Source organism: Narcine bancroftii, chromosome 12 (assembly GCF_036971445.1).
Source record: "Narcine bancroftii isolate sNarBan1 chromosome 12, sNarBan1.hap1, whole genome shotgun sequence".
Lineage (NCBI taxonomy): Eukaryota > Metazoa > Chordata > Chondrichthyes > Torpediniformes > Narcinidae > Narcine > Narcine bancroftii.
The window spans coordinates 98,802,892-98,828,343 of NC_091480.1; the positions used below are offsets into that span (position 1 = coordinate 98,802,892).

At 41.9% G+C, this 25,452-nt stretch overlaps 1 protein-coding gene across 30 annotated transcripts in view; it reads left to right on the plus strand.

The window, feature by feature from the left end:
• The window catches only part of LOC138746747 (protein TANC2-like), a 502,350-nt gene extending 479,973 nt beyond the window's left edge, over nt 1-22,377 (plus strand). For 29 of the 30 annotated variants that reach the window (XM_069905106.1, XM_069905108.1, XM_069905110.1 and 26 more), the window contains 2 exons: nt 3,110-3,210; nt 15,728-22,377. In XM_069905106.1, coding sequence (XP_069761207.1) covers nt 3,110-3,210; nt 15,728-17,675 — 2,049 coding nt within the window. In that variant the 3' untranslated portion in view covers nt 17,676-22,377. The remainder of the gene's footprint in view (nt 1-3,109; nt 3,211-15,727) is intronic. The other variant, XM_069905121.1, reaches the window with a different exon arrangement.
• Nucleotides 22,378-25,452: the final 3,075 nt, after the last annotated feature.

The following is a 25,452-nucleotide window of genomic DNA, read 5'->3' on the forward strand; positions in this document are numbered from 1 at the left end:
CAGACTGGACATGGATCCTTACATTGTCAGCTTTCACATCCTTATCACATCACCTCATTGAGTCTACTTTGCCTTAATATTTGTAATGGGGAAGAGTAATGTCTGGTGAGTTACAGCCTTCTTTAAACCCATCTTTCTTTCACTCCAAATATCAAGGCACATAAAGAAAGGATTGGTGGAGGGGTGGTTGATTTAAGATTCAAGATACTTTTATTATCATTTAATAAAACAGATCTCATGTTACATGAAATTACATTTAGTTTGCTTTTAGAATTTGAGGCAGAAATTTCCCGGCGCTCCTACAGTCAGAGAAAGATGCAAAAGAGAGTCCCTTCAGAGTTGCTGAGTGATTCGCCTCCAGCATTTCCATAGTTTCTGCAGCCATACAGTTCTCAGTCCAAACGACCGCAAGCCGAGCTCCAGATTCAAACCTCCAACACGATCAGGAAGCCTTCAGTGCCCGAGACCCTTGCCACCCTCTCTTATCCTGATTTTGAAACCTGGCACTCATGAACCAGTCTCCAGCGGCCCGCAGCCTGTCAATCGCAAGTCATCAGAGGCCTGCAGTTGTCATGGCCTCAAGTTGCCAATGGCCCACTTCCTGTGCATTCTTCGGCCTCAGAGCTCCTCACTGGTCCGCCACCGTGGACACTGTCCCATGGGGTTGTCTCCTCTGCTTCTCTTTCTCAAATGGAGGGGGGCGGGGGGGGTTCCTCGCTGTTTCTGGTGCCCTGCACCAGTCCTCTGCTTTACCGGAGTATAACCGCTCGAGACCACTGTCCGCACAGGCACTGCCATCTTGGGCCCAGACACCGCAGTTTCAAGATTTTAAAATAAAACGCTGTTAGCCTCTTTTAACAAACCACTTAAATCCTGTACAGAATTTAGAGAAATGAGGCTAAAAATGTTCTAATAATGCCAACTTTCGTGTGATCTCTGAAAGCTCTAGGTTTCACAAGCCCCTCCCACCCCTCACAGTTACTGCACTTTGGAACTCCCATTTTGAAACTTTTGTTTTATTTTTGATCCTTGTGTTCTAAAGAGCTGGAGGATCTTTGGTGAATAGATCAAAAGATAGGCCCAAATACTGTTGCAAATTGATTAGAAATGCAAAACCAGAAAATTATTTCCACACAATTTGTTAAAATATGTGCTTGATGTTCCACCATTTTTTTTTGGACTCAAGTTCTGTTTTTGTGATTGTTTCCTGGGATATAAATCACCCAGGATACTGCAAAATACTTTGTTTGCTTTTCTTTGTTTTTTTGGTTGAGAGAAGGGGCTTTGTTTTAACATTTTGACTTCAAGCAAAAAGGCGTCTCAGGGACTGTCTTACGGCCTCAATATATGAGTGTAAATTCTGGAATTGCACATATTGGCAGTCGATCTGCTGACGCAGACACAAGGTTCAACAGTGTTAACTAAACTCTGTGTATAAAATGGGCTCCAATTCACATAGTATATGCAAAATTCAATCCTGCCCCATCCCTTCCTGGACATATGACCAGTCTTTAAGTAGATCATTCATAGTTTTGGCTCAATCACAGACAGCAACAAAGGATCAGACTGCATATGAATCTATTTTAATTGTCTCAGACCATTCACCTCTGAACCACAAAGCACTGAACCCAAGCAGAGAGGTGCAGCTCAAATGGCCCAGGTTCGATGCTCGTGTCCGGTGCTGTCTCTGTGACATGAGCTCATGTTTCCTGTGACCATGTGTTTCCTCCAAATGCTCATTTCCTCCCATACCGCAAAGATGTGCAAGTCAGTAGGTTAAATGGTCACTGTAAATTGTCCCTAATGTAAAGTGAGCAGGAGAATGGGTGGGGAGTTGATGGGAATTTTTAAAAAAGTTTTAAAAAATATGTAAATGAGTGTTTGGTGGCCAGCATGGACTGAATGGGTTGAAGGGCCCGTTTCTGGGCCGTGACTCGAGAACTCAGACAGTTTTCTGAATCAAATATCCATCAACAACTTCACCAGAGATGGCAGAAAATTAGCACATTGATGCCGATCGAGTGTCCCAGATTTAATGCTGACGTCCGGTGCTCACGATGTGGAGTGGGCACGTGCTCCACATGTGTGCACAACTAAAATTCAGAATGTTAAATTAAAGTTGTAGCGTGAGGAGAGAGAGGTGTGATTGAAAGTGGTGAGTGTAAAATTCTTGATGCTTAAGATGAGTGGATTTAAATTCAAATTCAGGGCTGGGGAAAGTGTTCTGCTGTGGAAGTTGCTCTGTTTATTCCATGTGCTTTTAAAAATGTCACTATTCTTGGCTGAATATGTTAATTACATATATTTTTAAAAAATCTTTATTTATATGAATGAATAGACTAATGGTGCAGATTAGAGCCAAGACTATGCAGCTTGCCATGTTTAAAAATTGATGACATGATGAATTATTGGTGTTTGAGATCCTTTTGCTCAAACAGAGATTGTGTCTGTGGACAGCTTTATCTCTTAACTCTTGAACCTAATCAACTGCAAAGAGCAAGTTGGAATCGATGACTATAAGAACCATCCCCCCACCTCCTTCCCTCTAGTTCTCTCTCCCCTTTTCCCTGTCTCCTTTCACGAAGCCAAACTCCAGTCTCTCCTTTCCTCTTATTGTATCCAATGAACACCTTTTGGTGATGGTCTGATCTTCTCCCCCTCCCAGTCTTTCTCTCTAATCTTTAGTTCAGATGCCTCTCTTCTTTTTGCTTGTACCTTGAAGAAATGCTCAGGCCTGAAAAGTTGGTAATATATCTTTACCTCCGATGGATGCTGTCAGACCAGCTGAGTTCCTCCAGCGTTTCTGTGTGTTTTTAGCACAAACTCGTAATCTGCAGACTTTCCTGATTTGCCTCACTCTAATAATATGTTATACCTCTGTTGTTCAAAATTGGTTAGAAGTCTTAACTTTCCATCTTGTCTTGTTGAACAGAGTAGAATCAATTTCTGATATGACAGATCAACTGTTGCCTGTTACCAGTACTGTGACCTTAAAAAAAAAGAGGATACTTATTTCAGTTAAAAGCTGATTCAAGTATATTTACAGTGGTGGAATGTTCCTTCCTCATAGTACTGTAAATTGCTAATGTGCATGTGTTGTACTTGGTAGGACTTTGGAATGGCAGAGGAGTTTGCAACCAAAGCACTGGAGCTGAAACCCAAGGCATATGAAGCATACTATGCCCGAGCTCGAGCGAAACGAAGCAGCAGGTAAAAAGGGAGAAAGGAATGTGATGAGCCATTTATTTCTCCAATATCTCGCTGTGCCCATTTATTTAATCCCCTTTATTAATGGGAATTTTACAACATAAACTGTTAGACTCTTTCCTACCTCCTTCAATTATAATTCCTTTAGCTTTCTCTTTAAGCTGCCAGAATTTAATATGGTGAGAAAGAGCATCTGGAACCTTCCCGAACAGTGGGGTGGCTCCCTCACTAATGTAGCAAGCTAGATAAACTTGGATCACCTCAGATAAAGAAAGGGAAATAAAATATTGGTTTAAGTAAAAGAAAACAAAAAAGACAGGAGAAAATTGATTTAGAGTTGGCTGTTTTGTATAATCTGCAGTAACTCACTTCCTCAAGGTTTCAGAGTTCATAAACTTGGTTGATTCCTCTGTGGGTCAGGGAGGTAGATTGATAATCATCAACAATTATTGTGACGTAGAAAGAAGGATGCTGCATTCTTCACCATGTCGAATGTACAGGAAAAGAAAAGTAGGATGGGCTCGGCTGGCACAACCTATCACAGCACCAGCGATCTGGGTTCAAATCCCCTGCTGTTTGTACGGAGTTTGCTCATTCTTCCATGTCCACGATGGCGCAGCTGGCACAACCTATCACAGCACCAGCGATCTGGGTTCAAATCCCCTGCTGTTTGTATGGAGTTTGCTCATTCTTCCATGTCCACGATGGCGCAGCTGGCACAACCTATCACAGCACCAGCGATCTGGGTTCAAATCCCCTGCTCTTTGTATGGAGTTAGTTCGTTCTTCCATGTCCACGAGGGTTTCCTCCGTGTGCTCTGGTTTCCTTCTACATTCTATAAATGTACAGGTTTAGTAGGTTAATTGGCCACATGAGTGTATTTGGGGAACGTGAGCTCATGGGCCGGAAGGGCCTGGTTATGGTGCTGAATGTCTAAATTAAATGAAATTAAAAATAACAGGGAGTTTGGGAGCAGATGCAGTTCATGTAAAGCCAATGTCAGACCAATCAATGTGTAACCTGCCAGCAAGTTTGCTAATTCATATTCTCCAGTCGTCTTGTCCTCTGAAGTAATTGGCTAATTTCCACTTAAGAAAGGAGTGTCATGTCAATACATTATTATTTTTTGAGCAGTATATGTCCATTTAAGAATATAAGAAATAGGAGCAGAAGTCGGCCATCCGACCCATCGAGCCTGCTCCGCCATTCATTGAGATCACGGCTGATCTGATCACTTGAATTTCGTTATATTTAAAAGGACATTCAGCAATAAAATTTGATTCAAAGTTTAAGATGAGAGAAATGTTTCAAAATGCTGAATCAAGAAAGCATAACTGTCAGGCTTTCTTACCAAGTTTAGGCTTAATAGATAAGATATGGATAATGTTTCAGTAGAAGTCTGAAAATACAGACCGCTTGGGGATTGGGTCGGTCCAGAAGTTCTGATTCTCATAATGAAGCATTTTTTCATAGAAGATACAAAGTACAAACAAAACATTCATTTCTGCGACTTCTGTGTATCTGTGGCGCTTATGCACGCAAGCACGCACACAAAAGCCTGCTAAATTTAAAAAGTTTGAGAGTTTTCGTAAAGTCTGGATTCTCAGGTCATCCAGATTTTTGGACTCTCTACAATATTTTGAAACAATAATCTGTGCCTGCAAATGTGTTTATAAGATAGTGAAATTAGATGAATACTGTTTGGTTGGGTTCAGACACACTCATTCTAAAAATGACCTTGAGCCTGGAGTCGCTTCGTAGCTTGCTTTATTTAACCGTGCACAGGCTTTTCCCTGCTAGTCCTAAGCCTCTCTTTCTGAGATGCGGAAGTCCTGCCCCGTGACACCATCAATCTGCTCGATGTCCCACAATAGTGTTACACCACATCCCCCTTATTTTGCATTCGAAACCTCCTTTTCTGTGGCTTCGCCCGCTACAGTTACCTTTACATATTCTGATACAAATACACATGCAACATTTACAATATACAAGTCTTTCTTGACTCTGGATGTTTTACAGTCTACACATTCAGTCTGTGCGGTCTCTTCTTGTCCTGACCTCGTTCTTAATATGGCAGGCATTTCAGTAGGCAGAGTCTCTGGACCCGCCTTCTGAAAGGAGCATCCATTTCCGGCTCTTATTACTTTTCACCTGGAGACTCTGGTATGGGAACAAGACGTTGGCGATTTGTCTCAGTGTCCCTTATAGTCCGCTAACCATGGATGACCGTGGGCTGTGGTGCTGTAGTTACTGTACCTTGCCGTCTTGCATCGGAGATCCACATATCATCTCCTGATGCCAGCTTTTCCAGATCACTCGTTCTGTGTCTCTCACTTTGCATTCTTACACCTCTTCTCCCTCTCCTCGTTCTGGAGTTGTAGCAGGTCTGGGAGTTCTGTCTGCAACCTCTCTGGAAGGGTTGGTAGAGTTGTGCAAAGGCAAGGTCCCATTAGCAACTGGACTGGACTTGTAGCCATTGCTCAGCGATGTAGCTCTGTTCGCCAGTAGTGCATGGTAAGTGTCTTTTGCCTTCTTGAGCAGGTTCTTCGTTTGTACTGCTCACTCTGCCTCGCCATTGCTTTGTGGATACTTAGGGCTACTGGTCACTAGCTCGAACCTGTCATCCACTATGAAGGCTTTCATATTTTGTCCAGGGAATTGTGGCCCATTGTTGCTTGCTAATGTCTCTGGGTGCCATGCCATGCAAACATCGATTTTAAATGAACAATTAGTCCATGTCAAGCTGAGTTGTGCTAATTCTATGAATCTAGAGAAATAGTCCACCACTAATAAGTATTGTGTTCTCTCCAAGAGTGAATAAGTCTGCACCAAGTTTTTGCCATGGCCTGTCAGGGATTTTATTTGGCATCAGCGGTTCTCTTTCATTTATCCTCTCCTGGATGCACTCTCTGCACCTCAAGACAATCTCACTTAATTGATTACTCAGACCTGGCCACCACACTGTTTGACTGGCACATTCCTGGCACTTTACAACCCCCTGGTGGCCCTCGTGTATTTTCTCAAGTATCTTGTTCCGCATGTTAGCCAGAATAACTAATCTCGTTCCACACAGGAGTAGTCCATTATGCACACTCAGAACAGCCCTCTCTTGTCAGTCATGTTTGACTGGTCCTTGTAACTGGTTTCTGTCTGGCCAGCCTCCGATGCAGTATTTCATGATCTGTGCGCACACACTGCCAGGGTATAGTTGTTTTCGGAGCTCTGTCAGGTATCTGTTACTCGTTGGGAGGTTTGACATCACTGTCTCGACATAAATATTGGCGTCCTCCATGAGGTCTTCGTCAGAACTCTGGTTCCGTCTTATTGTGGTGAGCGAGAGAGTTGTGAGGTTCTTCCCAGGTGTGTGTGAGATTGTGTATGAGTATCTCATCAGCCTCATCCTGAACCTCTGTATCTGTGGCAGCAACGAATCCAGCACTTGCCCACCTAGCAGACTCACAAATGGTTTGTGGTCCGTCTCCAACTCGAACTGTAGAGCCAAGATAAAATCGGTGAATCTCTCGCAAGCCCAAGTCAGTGCCAATATCTCTTTTAACAGCTGCGCGTACCGTCGCTCTGTTTCTGATCTGGAAGCATAAGCGACTGGAGACCAATTGTCTCCATCCTTCTGTAGTCATACTGCTCCCAGTCCATATGATGAAGCGTCAGATGATATTCTCATTGTCTATTTGGATCATACAACTGAAGTACCAGTGTGGTTACTAAATGTCCTCTGTTGCTCATGTCCCCAGCTCCACTGGTTTTTCTTGGACAACAGGTCTCTCATTGGTTTGTCCTTTTCACCCAGATTTGTTATGAACTTCCCTAGTTGGTTCACCATACCGAGGAAACTTCTGAGCTCACTAATGTTTGTTGGCTCCTTCATGTCCTACACATCTTTTGTCTGGGTTTGGTCTCATCCATCTGCTGAGATGATGTACCCCAGAAATTTTACCTGCCTCCTTCCAAATTCACACTTCACCACATTGAGAGTGACCCCTGCCTTTTATGCTTGTTCTAGGACTGCATGGACCCTCGCGTGGTGTTGGTCCTTCACGGTCCCCCAAATGAGGATTTCGTCTATGTAGCAGACAACTCCTTCCAGGCCAGCTGTGACCTCGGTCACCATTCTGTTCTGGAAGTGTTCAGGGGCAGAGGAAATAGCAAAGGGAAGGCGGTTGAATTAGTAACACCCAAAATCCCTTGTTCGTGTCCAACTTGGTGAAATATTGTGCACCAGTGAGCATGCCTAGGTTTGATCCACTGAAGGAAGTATAAACTTTTCTCTGCACACTGATCCATTCAAGTCCACACAAATGCAAACATCTTCTTTACTCTTTTCCGGTGCTACCACCAATCTGCAACACCATTCCGTGGGCTCCTCTATGCGGCCGATAGCTCCAAGCTTCTCCATTCTTTCAAGCTCTCTCTTCACTTTGCCCATGAGCAGCAATGGAACCCTTTGAGGTACTTTCATTGAGAAAGGTTTCACACCAGGCTTGAGTTTAATAACGTAGACTTCTGTACTAGCCCAATTCCATCACAAAGTCCTGACCATCTCCTGTTCTAGGGCGTCCAATATGGCCACGAGCTGGAGTCTCACTGAAGCTGGTCTGCTCAATAGTGCCACTTGTAACTCTCTCACCACGTACACTTCTTCTGTGGTGCTCCTCTCTCTGTATTAGAGCGTTTCTTTCACCGATCCCAGGACCATCAATTTTACTCCCCTGCACCATAGAGTGGCTTCTAGCTTGCCATCTTCGGTATAATTCTTTTAAACAACTGAACGGAAATGGCTGTATCACCGGCCCCTGTGTTGATTTTGAAGGTCACTTTGCTGCCTCCTATGTTAATGTCGGCCATCCAGGGCTCCTCGCCTGATCCTATTTCTCTGAGGAACAATCTGTCCACGTCCACCGCTACCTCATTCTCCATGCAGGTTAACCTACATACTTTTTCATAGTGTGCTTGTTTGCCACAGTTGTGGCATGCTGCACTCCTGGCTGGGCATTGAAATGCTGGTTAATCCCAAAAGTTCCCCCCCTCTCTGAGTTGCCCCATATCCCTTGCCAGTCAACCACAACTCCCCTTTTCATTTGGATTGCGATTTTGTTCACAGCGTCAACTGATTTTGTAGTGATGGTTATTCCCCCTCTACTCAGCTCTCTCCAGAAAACACTTTTTTAACACGTATAACAAACCTTTTTTTTCCCCCTTCCTTCCTTCCCTTCCCTTTTCATTCTTTAGTTCTTTACATATACATTGTTTTTACATCTTTATATATACTTTATCATCGTTCTTCATTCTTGTTACATCTCGTCATCTCTTCTCCTATCTTGCAAATGTTCTGCGAATTCTTGCGCTTTCTCCGGATCTGAGAACAGTCTGTTTTGCTCCCTGGGTATAAATATTTTAAGTACGGCTGGATGTTTTAATATGAATTTGTAACCTTTTTTCCATAAAATTGATTTCGCTGTATTAAACTCCTTCCTCCTCTTTAAGAGTTCAAAACTTATGTCTGGGTAAAAAAATATTTTTTTACCCTTGTATTCCAATGGTTTATTATCTTCTCTAATTTTATTCCTTGCCCGTTCCAGTATATTTTTTCTTGTCGTGTATCTCAAAAATTTTAGTAAGATGGATCTTGGTTTTTGATGTGTCTGGTTTCGGAGCTAATGCTCTGTGTGCCCTCGCTATTTCCATTTCTTCCTTCATTTTTGCCGTTCCCAGGAACTTCGGGATCCATCCTTTTATAAATTCCTTCATGTCTATGCCTTCTTCACCCTTCTTCAGGCCCATTATTTTTATGTTGTTTCGCCTACTATAATTTTCCAACATATCAATTTTCTGAGGTAACAACTCTTGTCTCTTCAATTTTTTTTGTCACTTTCTTCCAATTTTTCTCTTAAGTCGTTCACTTCCATTTCTACAGCCATTTCCCGCTCTTCCACACTCTCTACTCTTTTCCCTTTTTCTGTCATTACCAGTTCTAACCTTTGCATTTTATCTTCTGTTCTTTTCAATTTCCTTTTAATTGAATTAAATTCTAATGACGACCATTCTTTTACTGATCTCATTTGTTCTTCAAAAAAGACTTTATCTATATTCTATTCATCAGTTTTACCTTTTATTTCTCTTTGTCCATCAGTTTTACCTTCTATTTCTCTGTGAAGATCTTGGTCTTCTTCTTCCTCTTCTGTGTCTGTACCTGTGTTTGTGTCTTCCTCTTCTCTTCTTTGTGTCTGTGTCTCTTCTGTTTTTTCCTGATGAGCTGCTTGTATCTCTTTGTCGGGCCTCTTGTTGCTGGTCCTCCCCTCCTGTGCTGCTCGTCTGTTGCTCCTTGCCCTCCAGCTGAGAGCCCTGGTGTCGGACGTCCCTCAGCTGCTTGCTCTGTGACAGCCCGCTTCTCTGCTGAGCCCCCCTCCTGCAGGTGTCCTCTTTCTCCTTTGATTTCGGACTGCACATGCACGACTCCTCGCGTATGCGCAGTTGCGCACTTTTGTTGGGCTCCGAGAGCCATTTTTGTGCACCGGCTGGTGGGTCGCGACTCCACTGAGCAGGCACTGACCTCGAGGATCAGCCGCTCCTTGTCACTACAGCGTCCTGTTCCTTCGTGCAGTTAAGGCCTTCTTCTTTCTTCTCCGCCAACTTTTTAACTTCTTTTTTTCCAGTTGTTCTTACTTTCTCCTTCTTGGAAACCATCTTCTTTCTCTTCTCTGTATCTTTATCTTCCATTTCTTATATTCTATTTTTGTTATGCTTTGCTTTTTCCTAACTTTTTTCCTATTTTCCTGGAGAGGGCTGGTTTTCCTGACCAGCCACTACTCCCATCACGTGACTCCTCTTGACTGCCTTCATGAGGGTGAGGTCTTTGTCGCGTGGCATCCTCTCCGACAGTGATGAATCTCTTAGACCCACTACTAGTCTTTCGTATAAGAGTTTGTCGTGCCGATCCACATATTTGCGGTTCTCTGCCAGTGTGTACAAGGCTGCAATGAACGCGTCTACTGTGTCTGCAGGCTGATGCACTCTCTTGGTAAATTTCACCCATTCATAAATTACATTCTTTTTAGGCATAAAATAATAATCAAACCTTCTCTACTGCATCGTACCGCTGCTGCTGCACGCCTGTTGTCTAGGCCTTGTAGCACATTGTCAGCCTCGTCCCCCATGCAGTATACCAGCGTATTCACCTGGTTAGCTTCAGAGGAAATATTTAAATTACTTGCCAGTCTGGTGCTCGAATCTTCTTATCCACTTCTCCCACTCCTGTAGCTTCAAGAAGTCGAGGGGTTCTGGAGGTTTTACCAATAAAGTCACCGTTGGAGGAGGTGCCGCTCACAATTGAGGTGCCTCCACACGTTGAGGCCCGTCCTCCATCTTAGCTCGTCTCTTTCACTTTTATTCTTTCTCAGCCTGTCCTTCTCTCTGTGGCTCAAAGCTCCACTTCTGACACCATATCGTGTTGGGTTCAGAAATGCTCATTATAAGAATGACCTTGAACCTGGAGTCGCGTTCATAGCTTGTTTTATTTTACCATACATTTAGTTAATATCTACATGCGCAGGCTTTTCCCTGCTAATCCTGAGCCTGCCTCTCTCCAAATGCAGAAGTCCTGCCCCGTGACGCCATCAACCTGCTTGATGTCCCACCAATAGTGTAACACCATAAATGCAATATAGAATTTTAAGCAAGGTTCTAGCTTTCCATCTTGCAAGTATTGTTAATTAGAATCAAATTATTTTCTCTATATGAGCAGGACATTCCTGTAAGTATCTTCTACATAATTATTCTGCTCTTGTATTCATGAGAAAGGAAAAGGGAGTGGCTTTAACCAACAGTAACCAATTCACTGACTCACAGTATGAACTTCCACATTACTGCTCAGCTCCAGATCTCCTTGGTCCAAAACTGGATAAAATGAATGGATTCCAGAAACCAAGTTAAGGTGTCAGCCTTTGACCTTTACAAGAGGTAGCATTTCACTAATCTGCAGAGGAAAAAAGCCCTGCCAAAACTAATTGGTGAGAAGCAGCTGAATTCAGACAATACACAAAGAAAGTGATTTAGGTTGCTGGTGTTCAATCACTTCACATCTACAATGTGCAAGAAATCCAACCATTTACATTTGTTTCATAAGTGAACTTTGTTTCATGATGTCAAGAAATGAAATGGAGTGAGTTCTGGACAATATTAAGGCATAGGTTGATACCTAGCATGTGATATTCATTCCACAGAAGTTCATCAAGAGAGATTCATGGCATTCAACATCATTACCAATGAAAAATTCACCAACCTGAGGGTCACAATTGACCAGAAATTTAACTGGACCAAACACACAAATGACACAAGTCGGTCAAAGACTGGATATCCTACAGCAAGTGACTAACCTCACTTACCAAAGTGTCCCTATCATACCCCAGGAGTGGAATGGAATGCTCTTACCACTGGATGAGTGCAGATTCTGCAACTCTCAAGAGCACCAGGCCTGTACAGAGGAAAGCCAACCCCTTCACCTGTGGTTGCAGTCTGTATCATTCCTTAGATGTTCTGGCCTGGGCTCTTTTGACAACCCCTGCAAACCCATGACTATGCTTCCCAGTAAGGCATGGTAGCACAAAATATGGGGACACTATTATCTTCAAAATCCTTCTCTGGTTTCACACGATCCTACCCTAGAAAGATAGCACCCATTTCTTCATCAAAGCTGTGCCATAATTATGGGAATCTCTGCACACAATCTCACAGAAACATTTTCACCACGCAAAGTACAACTGTCATGGAAAGTGGCTTACCATCTCCTTCTCAGGGGCTAAAGGAGATGGGATTTCAGTAGGTCAGCTTGTCATTGGACAGCCACCACCTCAGTGAATTAAATAAAAATTCTGCAGATATGAGGCATTTTTATCCAATGTTTGGGATTCTCCTTATTGGCATGGATTTTTGCAAGATCAGTCAATTGTGATTTCCAAAAGAGAGAAATAGCAAGAAACCTACTCTCCTGGGCACCATCCATGAAGTGGGCTTGGTGTGTGCATCTGTGCAGGCATTGACTTGAGTTGCAAGTCAGAGAGAAGCTGGAATTTCCTTTGAAACCCAGATTTTTAACCCTTTCTCACTTCTAGCCTTAATGAAAAATAGATGAGTTGCAGCTGGATCTTGCTGGTTGTATGGGGCAGGAGGTTAGTGCAGACTTGTTCATTTGTTCTGCCATTCAATTCAATGTATTTGCGTGTCAGGAGATCAGAGTGTCTTCTGTCACCTCTATCACTTCTGTAAAAATCTTGCACAATTGGAATGAAGAATGTTCTTCAGCAAAGACAATAATTTTTTGGTTTGGGAATAAAGCTTTAGAGAAATCAATTCATAAATCACAATTCACGGTTTGGATAATTGAGTATATCTCCCTTGTATGGAGGCAGTGTCTGGATAAACTGGAGATAGCTCATCTTGTGGAAGATTAGATTTATTTTTACAAAGAAAATCATAAGGACTGATAACAAATTTAAAATGGGTCCTTGATTGAGTTTATTGCACTACTAAGAGTTTGAGATAATGATTAATTCACCCCAGATGCAGCTACTTTCAACCTTTTGTTAACTACTTATCTACCTGTTTTTGGAAAGTGAATGGATGCCTTAATACAGCTGCCCTTTTATTACTTATTTCAGTGTTACCTTTTTCACATTGAAAAACCTCTTGCTGTTTTCATTGTTCCTTTGTCTAACTTGACACCATCATGAAAATAGTTTATATTTTACATTTTTCTGTGCCATTGATTAAAGAGAATTAAACAGGGGGAGTTGCTTGTGTCTTAAAGCAAATAGGGTGGATAAATCCCCGGAGACTGACAAGATATTTCCTTGGGCCTTGAGGGAGACTAGTGTAGAAATTACAGGGGACTCTGGCAGAAATATTTAAAATGTCCTTAACCCACGGGTGAGGTTCTGGAGGATTGGAGGGAAGCTCGCGTTGTTCTGTTGTTTAAAAAAGGCTCCAAAAGTAAACCTGGAAATAATAAACTAATAAGCCTGACGTCTGTAGTAGTTAAGTTATTCGAAGGTGTACCTGTGGATGGGGTTTGCTAGTATTTGGATAGCCAGGGACTGATTTAAGGAATAGTCTACATGGCTTTGTGTGGGGTAGGTTGTGTTTAACCAAACTCATTGAGTTTTTCGAGATGGTTACCAGGAAAGTTGATGAAGGAAAGACTGTGGATGCTGTCTACATAGACTTTAGTAAGACCTTTGACTAAGGAGTGGGAGATTAGACAGGAAGGTTTAGACACTAGGTATTCATGGGGAGGTTGTCAACTATCACGGGAGAAGCCAGAGTGTGATAGTGGATGATGCTTCTCAGACTGGAGGCCTGTGACTAGTGATGTGCCTAAGGATTGGTCCCCGGACCATTGTTGTTTGTCATCTATATCAATGATCTGCATGAGAATGTGATAACTTGGACCAGCATATTTACAGATTTAAAGATTGGAGGTATTGTGGACAGTGAAGAAGAATCTCAAAGCTTGCAGAGGGAACTGGACCAGCTGGAAAAATGGACTGAAAAGTGCCAGATGGAACTTAAGGCAGTCAAGTGTGAGGGGTTGCATTTTGGGAGGACAAACCAAGAAAGGATATACACGGTAAATGGTAGGGAGCTGAGGAGTCCAGTAGAACCGAGAGAATACAGATGCAAAATTCCCTGAAAGTGGCATCACAGATGGATAGGGTTGTAAAGAGAGTTTTTGGCATTTGGCCTTCATGAATTAAAGTATTGAGTACAGGAGCTGGGAATGTTATGGTAAAGTTGTACTGTATTGGTGAGTCCAAATTTGGAGTATTGTGTGCAGTTTTGGTCACCTAACAACAGGAAAGATTTCAATAAGATAGAAAGAGAGCAGAGAAGATTTATTAGGATGTTGCCTGGACTTTGTAACACCAAATTTCATGACTTGATCATGGCGTAACTTCTGATTCTTCAATAACTTAGTTACAGGGAAAGTTTAAATAGGTTAAGACTTTATTCCCTAAAGTGTAGAAGAATGAGAGAGATTTGACAGAGGTATTTAAAATTGTGAGGCATCTGGACAGAGTAAATGTAGATGGGCTTTTTCCTTTGAGGGTGGGTGAGATACAGACCAGAAGACATAGGTTAAGGGTGAAAGGGGAAAGGTTTAGAGGAACATGAGGGAGAACTTCTTCATACAGTAAATGATGTGGAACAAGCTGCCAGCTGAAGTGGTGAATACAGGCTTCATTTTAATTTTAAGAAGAATTTGGACAGGTACGTGGATTGGAGGGCAATGGTCGGGATGCAGGACAGTGGGAATAGGTAGAATGATAGTTTGTCACGGACTAGAAGGGCCTGTTTCTATGCTGTATGGTTCTATGCTTTTATTGAAAACCAATGAATTTTCAGGTCTTGTGGGCAGGACATCACTGACAGGAAGCCAAAAACTTTCTATCTGAACTGAAGGTTATTAAGAAAGATCTGTTAGTTTGGCAATACTATGATGTATTGTCCATTCCATATTTTGTTTTTTCAAATTGGTCTGCTTATGTAACTAAAATAGAACCTAACTCTCTCATTTCCTATACTTGTAACTGTACTTCTAAAACAATTAGTTGTCCATGAAGCAATTTAGGAAATCATAATGTAAAAACCCCTGACTTGAATCTGAGTTTTTTAATTGGCGAACACTGCTTTAATGGTGAAGGTATGAGAAGATTGAGTAGAGTGGCAGGAGGTTAGGTTCAGATACACGAGGATAAGAGAAATTTTTGCATTCTAAGGATTGAATGAAACCACCAGGTTCAGGAACACCTGCTACCCCTCCAGCATCAGATTCCTCAGCAATTAACTCAATCAAGGACTCATTTTAAATTTTATTTTTAATTTTAAAATAAATTTAGATATACACCACAGTAACAGGCCATTTCGGCTCACAGGCCGGTGCTACCCAATTTACAGTCAATTAACCTACAACCCCTGGTACATTTGAAATGGTGGGAGGAAACCGGAGCCCCCGGGGAAAACCCATGCAGACAAAGGGAGACATGTACAAACTCCTTACAGACAGCACGAGATTCAAACCTCAGTCCCAATCGCTGGTGCTGTAAAGGCTTTGCACTAACCAATATGCCAATCGTGCCACCTCATTTAAGGACTCTTGTGCCCTTTATTGATTTTTTTTTTTAATTCATTCATTATCTGTTTACAGTTCTTTATTTGTTTACACGTATTCACTGGGTACAGTTTTTTTTTGCTCTACCAATAAGTGGTGATTCTACCACACCCGCAGATAAAAGAATCTCAGGGTTGTATGTGATGTCATGAATGTACTCTGATAAGAAATCTGAAATCTGATTCTAAAGGATCTTCAAAATGTGGATAAGTAAATGAGAACTAGGTCACGTTGATCTGTTTTCCATTACGGACTGCCTCCAAAAACATTATTGAAAGCAACTTGTATGTTTTGGACCCTGCATTCTCAAGTACTTATGTACAATTTTCTTCCACACAGGCAGTTTCCTGCTGCCCTGGAAGATTTGCATGAGGCTGTGAAGCTTTGTCCGAATAATCGTGAGATACAACGCTTGTTGATACGGGTAGAAGAGGAATTCAGGCAGTTGCAATATGGACAACAGCAGCAAACACAGCAACAGACTCAACATGAAGACGTGGACTCAATGCATGAATTATACGATGATGAATATTTGGAACAGGAGTTGGACAATGTCTCTGTTGGCTTACAGGCAGAACCGAGATCTAGCCAAGGGCTGCCTGTTATCCAGAGTCCACCTCCTTCCCCTGCACACCGTGAGCCCACTTACAGATCCAGCTCACCTCTCAACTCCCACCAGGTTTTTGACTACAGACCAAACCCTTCAGTCTCCTCCCCAACTAGGCAGGGGTACCAGTCCACATCACCTTCAATTTCTCCTACTCATCAGAACTCTCATTACCGGCCGAGCCCACCCCCCACTTCTCCTGCCCACCAAAGCTCTTCATACCGCTTTAGCCCACCCCCCGCAACTGGCCCAAACAAAGAGTATCAGTCGAGTCCCCCTCCCTCTCCACTGCGTAGAGCCCCGCAGTACAGAGCCAGCCCCCCTGCAGACAGTATGGGTGTGTATCGGTCTCAGTCAGGCTCCCCTGTCCGGTATCAGCAAGAGTCCATGATAAGCCAGCTTCCCGGAAGGCCAAAGTCTCCTTTGTCCAAAATGGCACAAAGACCCTATCAGTTATCTCAGCCTCCAACAGGTCTACCCCAACAAGGACTTAGATTACAAGCAGCCAAGGCTCAAATTGTACGCACCAACCAGCCCAGCTCAGCGGTGCATTCTAGTGCTGTTATTCTTGGTGGATCCTATAACCAGGGACCTCATTCAATGAGCACCAAGCATCAGTCTTCGGTTGATCTGGCTCCTACTCAAAGTCGCTTGGTTTACCAGCCTGTAATGGGAGGAGTGGTAGCAGACAGCAGACCCGTCCAGCACGTGCAGGCCAGTTTGAGTGCGGGGGCAATAAGCAATGTTTGTCAGCATCCTGCAATAATGATGACTAAAGAGGATCACAGCCAAAGGCCTTCTTCAGCCTTCCGAGGAGGGATGAGGTATGGCCAAACCCCTCAGATCGGCCGCAGTCAGTCTGCTTCCTATTATCCCGTTTCTCATTCCAAGCACGATCTGGAAAGATCGTCCGTACCGTCCAGCCAGATTTCGTCTCCCGATGTCTCGCATATGATCAGAAGGGCACTCACCGTGAATCCTCCAGAAATTAAACCTCACCCACCGACTCCTCGACCACTGCTCCATTCTCAAAGCACTGGCCTTCGTTTCTCCCCCTCCAACAATAGCCTTTCTTCTAGCTCAAATGTTGTGTCTTCATTTCGACCTTCTGCTTCCATCCAGCAGATGGAGATCCCACTCAAACCCTCCTATGAAAGCCGACCCACCGAAGAACAGTCTCCCATCTCTCCTACACAGGGTTACCCTGGGGATTCTGGCCGTTCAAGGACCACACCTTTCATGGGGATCATAGATAAAACAGCCCGGACACAGCAATATACCCACTTGCACCAGCAGAGCCGAACGTGGGCTGTGTCCTCTGTCGACACTGTCATCACCAGCCCCACCTCCTCTGGAGGGATGTCCCCTCAATCAGCCTCCTACAGTCCTCCCCCAGTTAGTAATATTGCCTTTTTCAATAAGACCAACAATGCCCAGAATGGTCACCTACTTGAGGAAGACATGTGTATCCCCCATGGGAAACTGACCAATGGTTCCCGGGCAGAGATTTTGGAGAGAGTTAGTCAGGCTCCTTCTTATCCAGATGTGAAGGTGGCTCGAACGCTGCCTGTTGCACAGGCCTTTCAGGACAGCATATACCGGCAGCTTTCCAGAGACTCGCGACAAGGGCCGACATCACCTTTAAAACCAAAGAGACCATTCGTAGAGTCAAATGTATAAAGGCAATCCTCCTGATTCTAAATCCCATGTTGTGAGCAGGTCTGCTACTAAACTTCTTGCACATGTAGCCACCCAGAGCACTGTACAATGAAGCTGCTTCCCCTTACATTTGAAATAAGCCAGATAAATAGTAGTGGGTTTTGTTTTATTTCATTACTAAATTATGTGTCGTTTCTAACTTTTCTAACAATTGTACAGAAGTTTAAATGTTGGGGAAAGAAACATGAGATGAAAGTCAAAAGTATGAATGGTTAAGTGACGAATGCTAGACTAATCCATTATCAGGCCAGTTCACATTTTTACTTTACATGGGGATGGTTAAATTGTACAATGAGCAATTTTATTTAGGCCTTTTAAGGAAGTTGGACACAAATTACAATAAGGTGCAGATAATGATATTTATTTTCAAAGACAACGCTGTGATTTGTACAACTTGTAATCTGTTTACTCCGATTTATACATACTGGGTGCATTACACAGGACTCTTGGTGTGTTTCCAAAACCTCAAACACCAATCTGCATTTAATCGCAAAATCCATTCTCTGCACTAGCATGGGATTAGATCTATTTTACCTTCAGAGATAAACAGTAAGTGTTTGTTTTAGCTGCAAGGTTATTCTGTTTAATACTGTAAATGTTGTATGAAGTTTTGCTCTCTACAGACCTGTAGTTAATAATATTTAAGAATATTTTAAGTTAAGTCAACTTGTATAGGGTAACATTTTTCTAAACTTTATTTTAAACCAGGTGCAACAATTGGTGTGAATACAAGGGGACATTCCCAAACTGTAGAGCTGACTACCCCTGGCATTCTCCTGTGCTCCTTCACTGTTTCTCGGACAGAAAGGCTGTGGGAACCCAGAACAGGGGAATGGATACCATTTCTCTGGTGTTCCCAGAGCACTTCGCCTGGATGACTGGGCGAAGCCTCTGTTCCCAAATGGTGACACCTGCTTTGACTCTTTCTATGTTTACTGGCTGACCTTTCCACCTCTCTGCTGTCCCATCGTACTTATCAACAAAAATGCTCATTCTCAATGAAATGTGTTGCATTGCTAGCAATGGAGCACTTTCATTCCCTCTTCTTAAAACCGCAAAAAAGTGCTCCGAACATTCTATACCACAAAGTGCAATAATGAATTTATTTAAAAGATATTCCCACTAATTTGGAATAAAAGTAACTCATAACTTCTCATGTTGCTGAAATATTGCCATCCTCCTACAAAAACCTCTGGATGGAATTGTTCACTTGGTCAACAGTGCGATTTTAATATTTCAAGGAATAGAAGAAGCAGTAATCCTCAGTCAGAATCAATTGCATTGCCCATAAAAGTGTCCTCTTTCAGTCATTACCAATCTTTCAGTTGATTTTAGATTTAGAAATCCCAGTCCAGGATCCGATTGGGACTGGATGTGGAACGTGCTGTTTCAGCTCGTTGTTCTTGTTATAGGAGATGATAAAATTTAACATTCAGGGAGAGGGGATACATGAAACACACTGTACGTATTCAGTATTGAAGTTGGATTACTTGTCCCAATTAACATTCCTGAATTTCCTCCCCTTCCTTTTTTTGTTCAAATAACTCTTGCCTGATTTTGTGTCCTTTTCTATTACCAGAGAATGAGTTTGTACACATCCTGATCTGAAAATTAACCCACAATTGTGCAATGAACTGGTATCAATTTCACACTTTGGTCTCCTTGCTTTTCCATATATTCCCTATGGGAAGTGTTTATCTTCTGCAAAGCATCATTTCTTCTCCATCTGCTTAAACCTGGAAGTCACTGCTCCTGTTCTGTTCCACTTTTATCTCTTATCAGCAAACCACGTTTTGTTTCCAACCTCATCATTCCTTTCTCAGTTATATTTTCCAAGTGTATGAATCGCCATGTTGCTGGAGTCTGCAAGACCATTTGCTTTTGGAGTTATCTCTTCTTGACTGCCATTCTATTAATATTTGGAAATGTCCCCAATGCACTTCAGAAAAACGAAGTGATATGAAGATATATGAAGTAATTTAGCATTATATAATGCAAAAAGATAGGCAAAAAACACATTCACCCCTAATGTGCAACTCCATAATTACATTACCACCTATTTCAGAAAATTGTACTGGAAGTTTGCCATCTGTATTTCCTGTAGATGAGTGCACTTTATTGTTAACCTTGATATTACTGGATAGATCATTGTGATTGGTGTTCTCATTAGGAGATGAACAGTTGTGAGCCTTGGTGTATACCACAGAGAGACAAAAAACAAGATACTAAATGTGCAGCACAAAAGGATTGCTGTCAATAAATCCAGCATCCCTCAAATGCACTTCCTTGGAAACGCCAACAGCGCACAACTTAACTCTCACTTTCGCCATGTATAGAATGAAAAACAGATGGTTCATGTTGCCTGGAAATGCATATAAATTCATTCTTTCTCATGGGCCTATAATATTTTTATAGTACAAAATTCAGTTGCAGAAACTCCCATTTCATGGATGAGAGAGGGCCTGCGGTGTGTGATGGTTACACCACTCAGCTGTTTACAAATACAGATTAGAGCCACAATCTGAATATTGTCTCCAGATTATATTAGACTACTCCAGACAACAACAAATCAATTTATGGAGAAGAGAAAGGGGAGGGCCTTAATAAAACGGGAAGGAATATCGATGGCTAATTAACAAAAGATGAGAGCAGTAGAACATTCATCGACTAATTCAGTGCTGAACTAGTATCGCAAGTCAGAGAGGTCACGACAAAATGACTGGAATGAGAAAATACCGTGGTCCTTCATTCTGGCCAAAGTAAAATGCACAGTCAGCAGGGCTCTATTATGAACCTGGCCTATTCAAATCACGCGGGTTCTCAAAATCTCTGAAACCCTTTGTTCATGAATGATTGAGCAAGAGTGACGCAAACTGGAGTTAAGTTGTGTCAGCTGAATGTTTCCTTCAGCCTGCAGCTTCTGAGATCACAGGAGCCCGCTCACCTTTTGTCACAGCAACTCTATTCTTGTTGCTCCTATCTCTAGCTCGCTTACAGTTAAGACCTAGGCGTGATTCGTGTCACTGAAGTGCAGATCATCTTGCTGAGTCTACGTTTTGTGCTGAAGAGATGGTGTTGTTTTTGCCGGACCATCTTGGCTGGTTTTCCCTAATTGTCCTGTTGCCTCCAGTAATTTGTCAGAATGATCAATGCAATGCCACTGCCTACAGAGCCATGGAAATAACCCCTCAACCGGTATCTAGGACTGAAATATCATCAAATTATACTCTGGCTTAATTGCAGAATGTTCAATACTGTGTGATTATATTATTATTTTTGATGTTTGATATTGAAGTTATTGCTAGTTCCTGATGTAAACAGTAACATTCACCCGCAGGTACCCCCTGACAGTGAATGTCTTGCTCTGACGATGTTTGAAGCTCTCTCTTTAAATGTGAAAATTAACGCTTCATCATCTTGGTTTCAAAGATGCAAGTAACCCCAAATTAAATTAAGCACACATACTGTATATTTATTGGCCAAGTAGTACCGTGGTGCGTGGATAAGTGAGAATTGCAAATTCAGCGCTGTGTAAACCCACAAAAGTTGTCTTAAATTTGTCAATGAATCACCATGGAAATACTGGTTAAATATTGTGATGAGAAGAGCATCGAGGAGCTGCATAAAACATTCAGGAATTTACTATTTTAAAAGTGCCATGATTTGAAAATGTAATTTAGTGATGACATATTGACATATAGCTTATTGATCTGTTACTCTGTCTCTAGCGATCCCAAAGTCCATTGTCTAAGCTGACTTAATTCTCACATGTATCATAGAGTTAAGGGAGGAAATTAAAATATTGGGGCAAGGTGCAATATATCGTTCGTGAATATCAATTGTCAGACTTCACGAGAAATAGCAACTTGAAAATAGCCCCTGTGCATTTTCAGAACATTGCTTTTCATAATGTACATGTAAGCTTCCATCCTGCCTTTTAATTGTGTATAGTTGGGGTTAAAATGATCATCCTTAATGGTGTTGCCACTCCAGTCGATAGCACAATTAGGACTCAGCATCTTCTGGTCTTTGTGTGATTTGCTCAAAACAGTAGAACATGTGAGAGAAATTAATGTTCCTTCCCTTATCAGGAGTTCAACGTTATTTTTTATTATTGATGAATAAATGAAATGCAGATTCAGCTGCGGCAGGGATGCATGTAGGTATTTTTTTTCCTTCCTTGAAAAGATTTAACAAATGACTAACTATTTGAATGTAATTGCAGAAAATTATATTGCACCATGTGTCATTTCTATGTTGATCGACGAGTTCTTTTATTTTTGCTGTATTTTAAAGATGCACCAAGGAGGCATTTATACACAAGGCACTAGCTGGGGACCCTGTGTGTAAAAAGAAAATGGTTTTCTCTCACGTCTCTCCCTTTCTGTGTCCACACCACCCTCATTCTCCCCTCTCTCTCTTTCGATGTAAAGAAATTTTCTCTGTATATTATAAACTGCATGTTTTGTTCCAGTTACTGATTAATAATTACAAAAGGTTGTGATATTGTATCCAGGTTGTCCTGGGCTGCGGCCCTTTTCATATTTTGGATGGAGATTTCTCTTTGCTGTATTGCTTGCTGAGCAAAGTAATATTGTCTGTACATGTGGGCTGTGAGTTAGTGCAAAATCAAAAAAAAAATAAACGAATGCTTCTCTTTTTATTTTTATTTACAGACTGTGATCTGTAGAATTGACTATGGAAATACTGTACCTATTTATAAATGAACCACCACAGCCCAACTTTTGATAATGTATTTTTGAAATTCATACAGAAATATGAACGACCTGCTCTTCTCTCAAACAAGCGTTTAAACATTGATCAACTTTTATATCACGTGCATGAAGACTATCTACAAAAGGGATAGCATATTGCTACATATTCTTGTTTAAAGGTTCCTTTTCCACTGGTGCAGCTTCTTGGGAGTGTTCTACTTTGAAATGATCTTCATGGAATCTCACTTCAAATCAAAACGCTGTTTACACCAACACCTGTTTTCTCCAGTATCACCAGCTACGTGATGTGCCCAGCACACAAAGGTTTGAAAAACTATAGATGGCTAATCTTGAGTTAATGGAATTAACATGTTAGCATGGATATTGAATCCACGTTTGATTCATTTTGGGCCTTGTAGGAGTTTTCCTTCAGACTGGGATCATGAAATACCACTCTTTGGAAACAGGACTGTTTTTGTACATGGCCCAGAGTAGAATAAGGTTTAGTCATTGTAATGGAATCTTTGACCATGTCGAGAAATTCAATGCTCGGATCTCGAGCAAGCAATGAGAAGGAGGGACACTTGTGAGCCATGCAGGAGAGGTGGATGGTCAACATTTTGGGTCAGTGCCTTTTATCGTGACTGGGGTGCAAAGGGAAGATAGCAAGCATAAAAGAATCTGTGTTGGGGAGAGGCCAGGAGCTAAGGGATACGGGACAAATGGAGAGGTGGAGTGGGGAAATGGGTGAGTGGAGATCACAGGGGTGAAGGTTGATTGGAAAGTGAGTACTAGAATGGCCTAGATAATGGGAATAGTAAAGGAGAGATGGAAGCAATGCCACTGGATTGGGATATGTTCATGGTGTGCGGTTGTAGGCCATTCCAAGGAATGTGACGTGCTGTTCAAGATTGCATTTGGTTTCATTCTGGAGATGGATGTCATGGAGTACAGACGTTTTTTGGGAAAGGGGGAGAGGAACTCTAGGGGAAGCACCAAAGGCAGTAAATAAGGTTACAAGAGGTGCATTGAAGCTCTGCCTCATCTGGAAGGGGGGAGTATGGTGAGTTTGGTCCATATCAAAGCACCAAATGAATGGGTCAGGTTCTCTCCCATCTGCTGAAACTTGCTATTTTCCAAGCTTTTCTATGAAGGTTTTACCCCACAGACTGGAGATCCAGCCTCAATGATTTTGGTCTGCCTGGCAATCAGCCAGGGAAGCTCCAGGTAATCCAGTTCTCCACACCTCCCCAAACCACTGAGACAAGATGATTTCTGGAATAATCATTATTGGTGTAACTAACAGCAAGATGAGATCCTGCCTCTTCTGGTCATCCCAACATCTTGTAATCCAACATGAAATTGCTTTATGGTGAATGAACAAGGATAATTCAGAACTTCACCAACTATGATGCCAATTTTGTTAAAAATGGATGAGAAAGTGATCCTACTTTTTGTAAAGTATCATCTGTCCACCATTTTGTATGTACCCACTGAGCTAAATTCAGTGCTGCCTCAAACCCAGTTTGCTGGCAATCCTGATCAAGTTTCTGCACTTTATTTATACCGAACTGAAACCAGCAATTTCAATGGGGGCTCAATCACATAATTCTTATAATTTAAAGGCAGCATGGTTCGTGCCATGGTCAGTTGAATACTATTACAGCGCCAGTGACCCAGGTTCGAATCTGGCACCGGATGGAGTTTATGTGTTCTCCCTGAGGCTGCGTGAATTTCTTCTGTGCTCCAGTTTCCTCCCACATTCCAAAACATTGTTCGGGATTAGTGGGCTAATTGGTCACATGGGTGTGTTTGGGCAACGAAGGCTTTGCTACCACTATGCATCTCTGTTAAATTTAAGAATTTTTAAAAATTTCAAAGAAATCTCTGTACAATGCTGAAGGAAAATAGCCTCACAAATCTGGAGCTGGGGATGATAAAATCAAACCGATGTTTTGTTGAACCGTGGGTTGCAGTGGCTAAAGATTGGTGAAAGACAAGTAGATTCTAAAGAGCGACGCGAGACATGAATGCAGAGTTTGAGGGCCAAGAGCACTGCTGCTAAAATGATGGAGCAAGAAAACCTCTTGATTCTGGCCTTGGAGATTAGAGACATGGGGACGGACGAAGCCAAGGAAGGATTTTACAAGCTGGACATTTGCAAACATCCTTTACATTCATCTGATACTGTTGCTAAGGCTTTTGATTCCCAAAAGATTTGAAGTTTGGCGGGAATCGGAAACAAATGAGCAGAAGGACAATGAAATGTTAACAAAATGCTGGAAACACTCAGAACTGGTGTTGCACTTTGTGTCTCTATTTCAGATTTCAAGTTTTTTTTAAAAATAAATCAAATGGACTTGAGGATTACCCAATAAAAGAAAAAAATATTTAAAATATATTGTGGTATTGGCTATCCTGTTGGATGCCATAGCTTTGCCCCTAAAAAGCATGATAACTGGGGCTTTGGAAACAATTGTCGGTCTTTTAAATCTATTTGAGAGACTTGCATGTTAAGCTTTTTCAGATCCTGAGGAAGTAGTCCTATTAAACACTGGATTTGAAGTGCTAGTTAGAAAATGGGGAGTGGTCTCAAAGTCACTCTGCCTGTCAGGAATCCCAGAGGCCACTGCTTACATTAAAAAAAAATTGAACTGGAGAATTTAAATTGCGTGGTGAAATCCAGAAAATTTAAATTTAAAAAAAATGTACATTCTGGAAACATAAAATAAATTCAGAGTCTCGGAACTAAATTTTTATTCCCTTTGTTTTCAACAGATGCTGTCCGACCTGAGTTTCCAACATTTTCTCTTTTTACTTCAAAGTACAAGAATATTAATTAAGTGTCAGGATGGACCAGAGACAAATGAACTTTCATTTGATACTAGTACATTTTATTAGGAAGAATAAAAAGTCACAAAATCCTAAGTAGAATATAAATCTGTAACTAAAAGATCATTACCAGTATTTTTCTTTGGCTTGGCTTCGCGGACGAAGATTTATGGAGGGGGTAAAAAGACCAC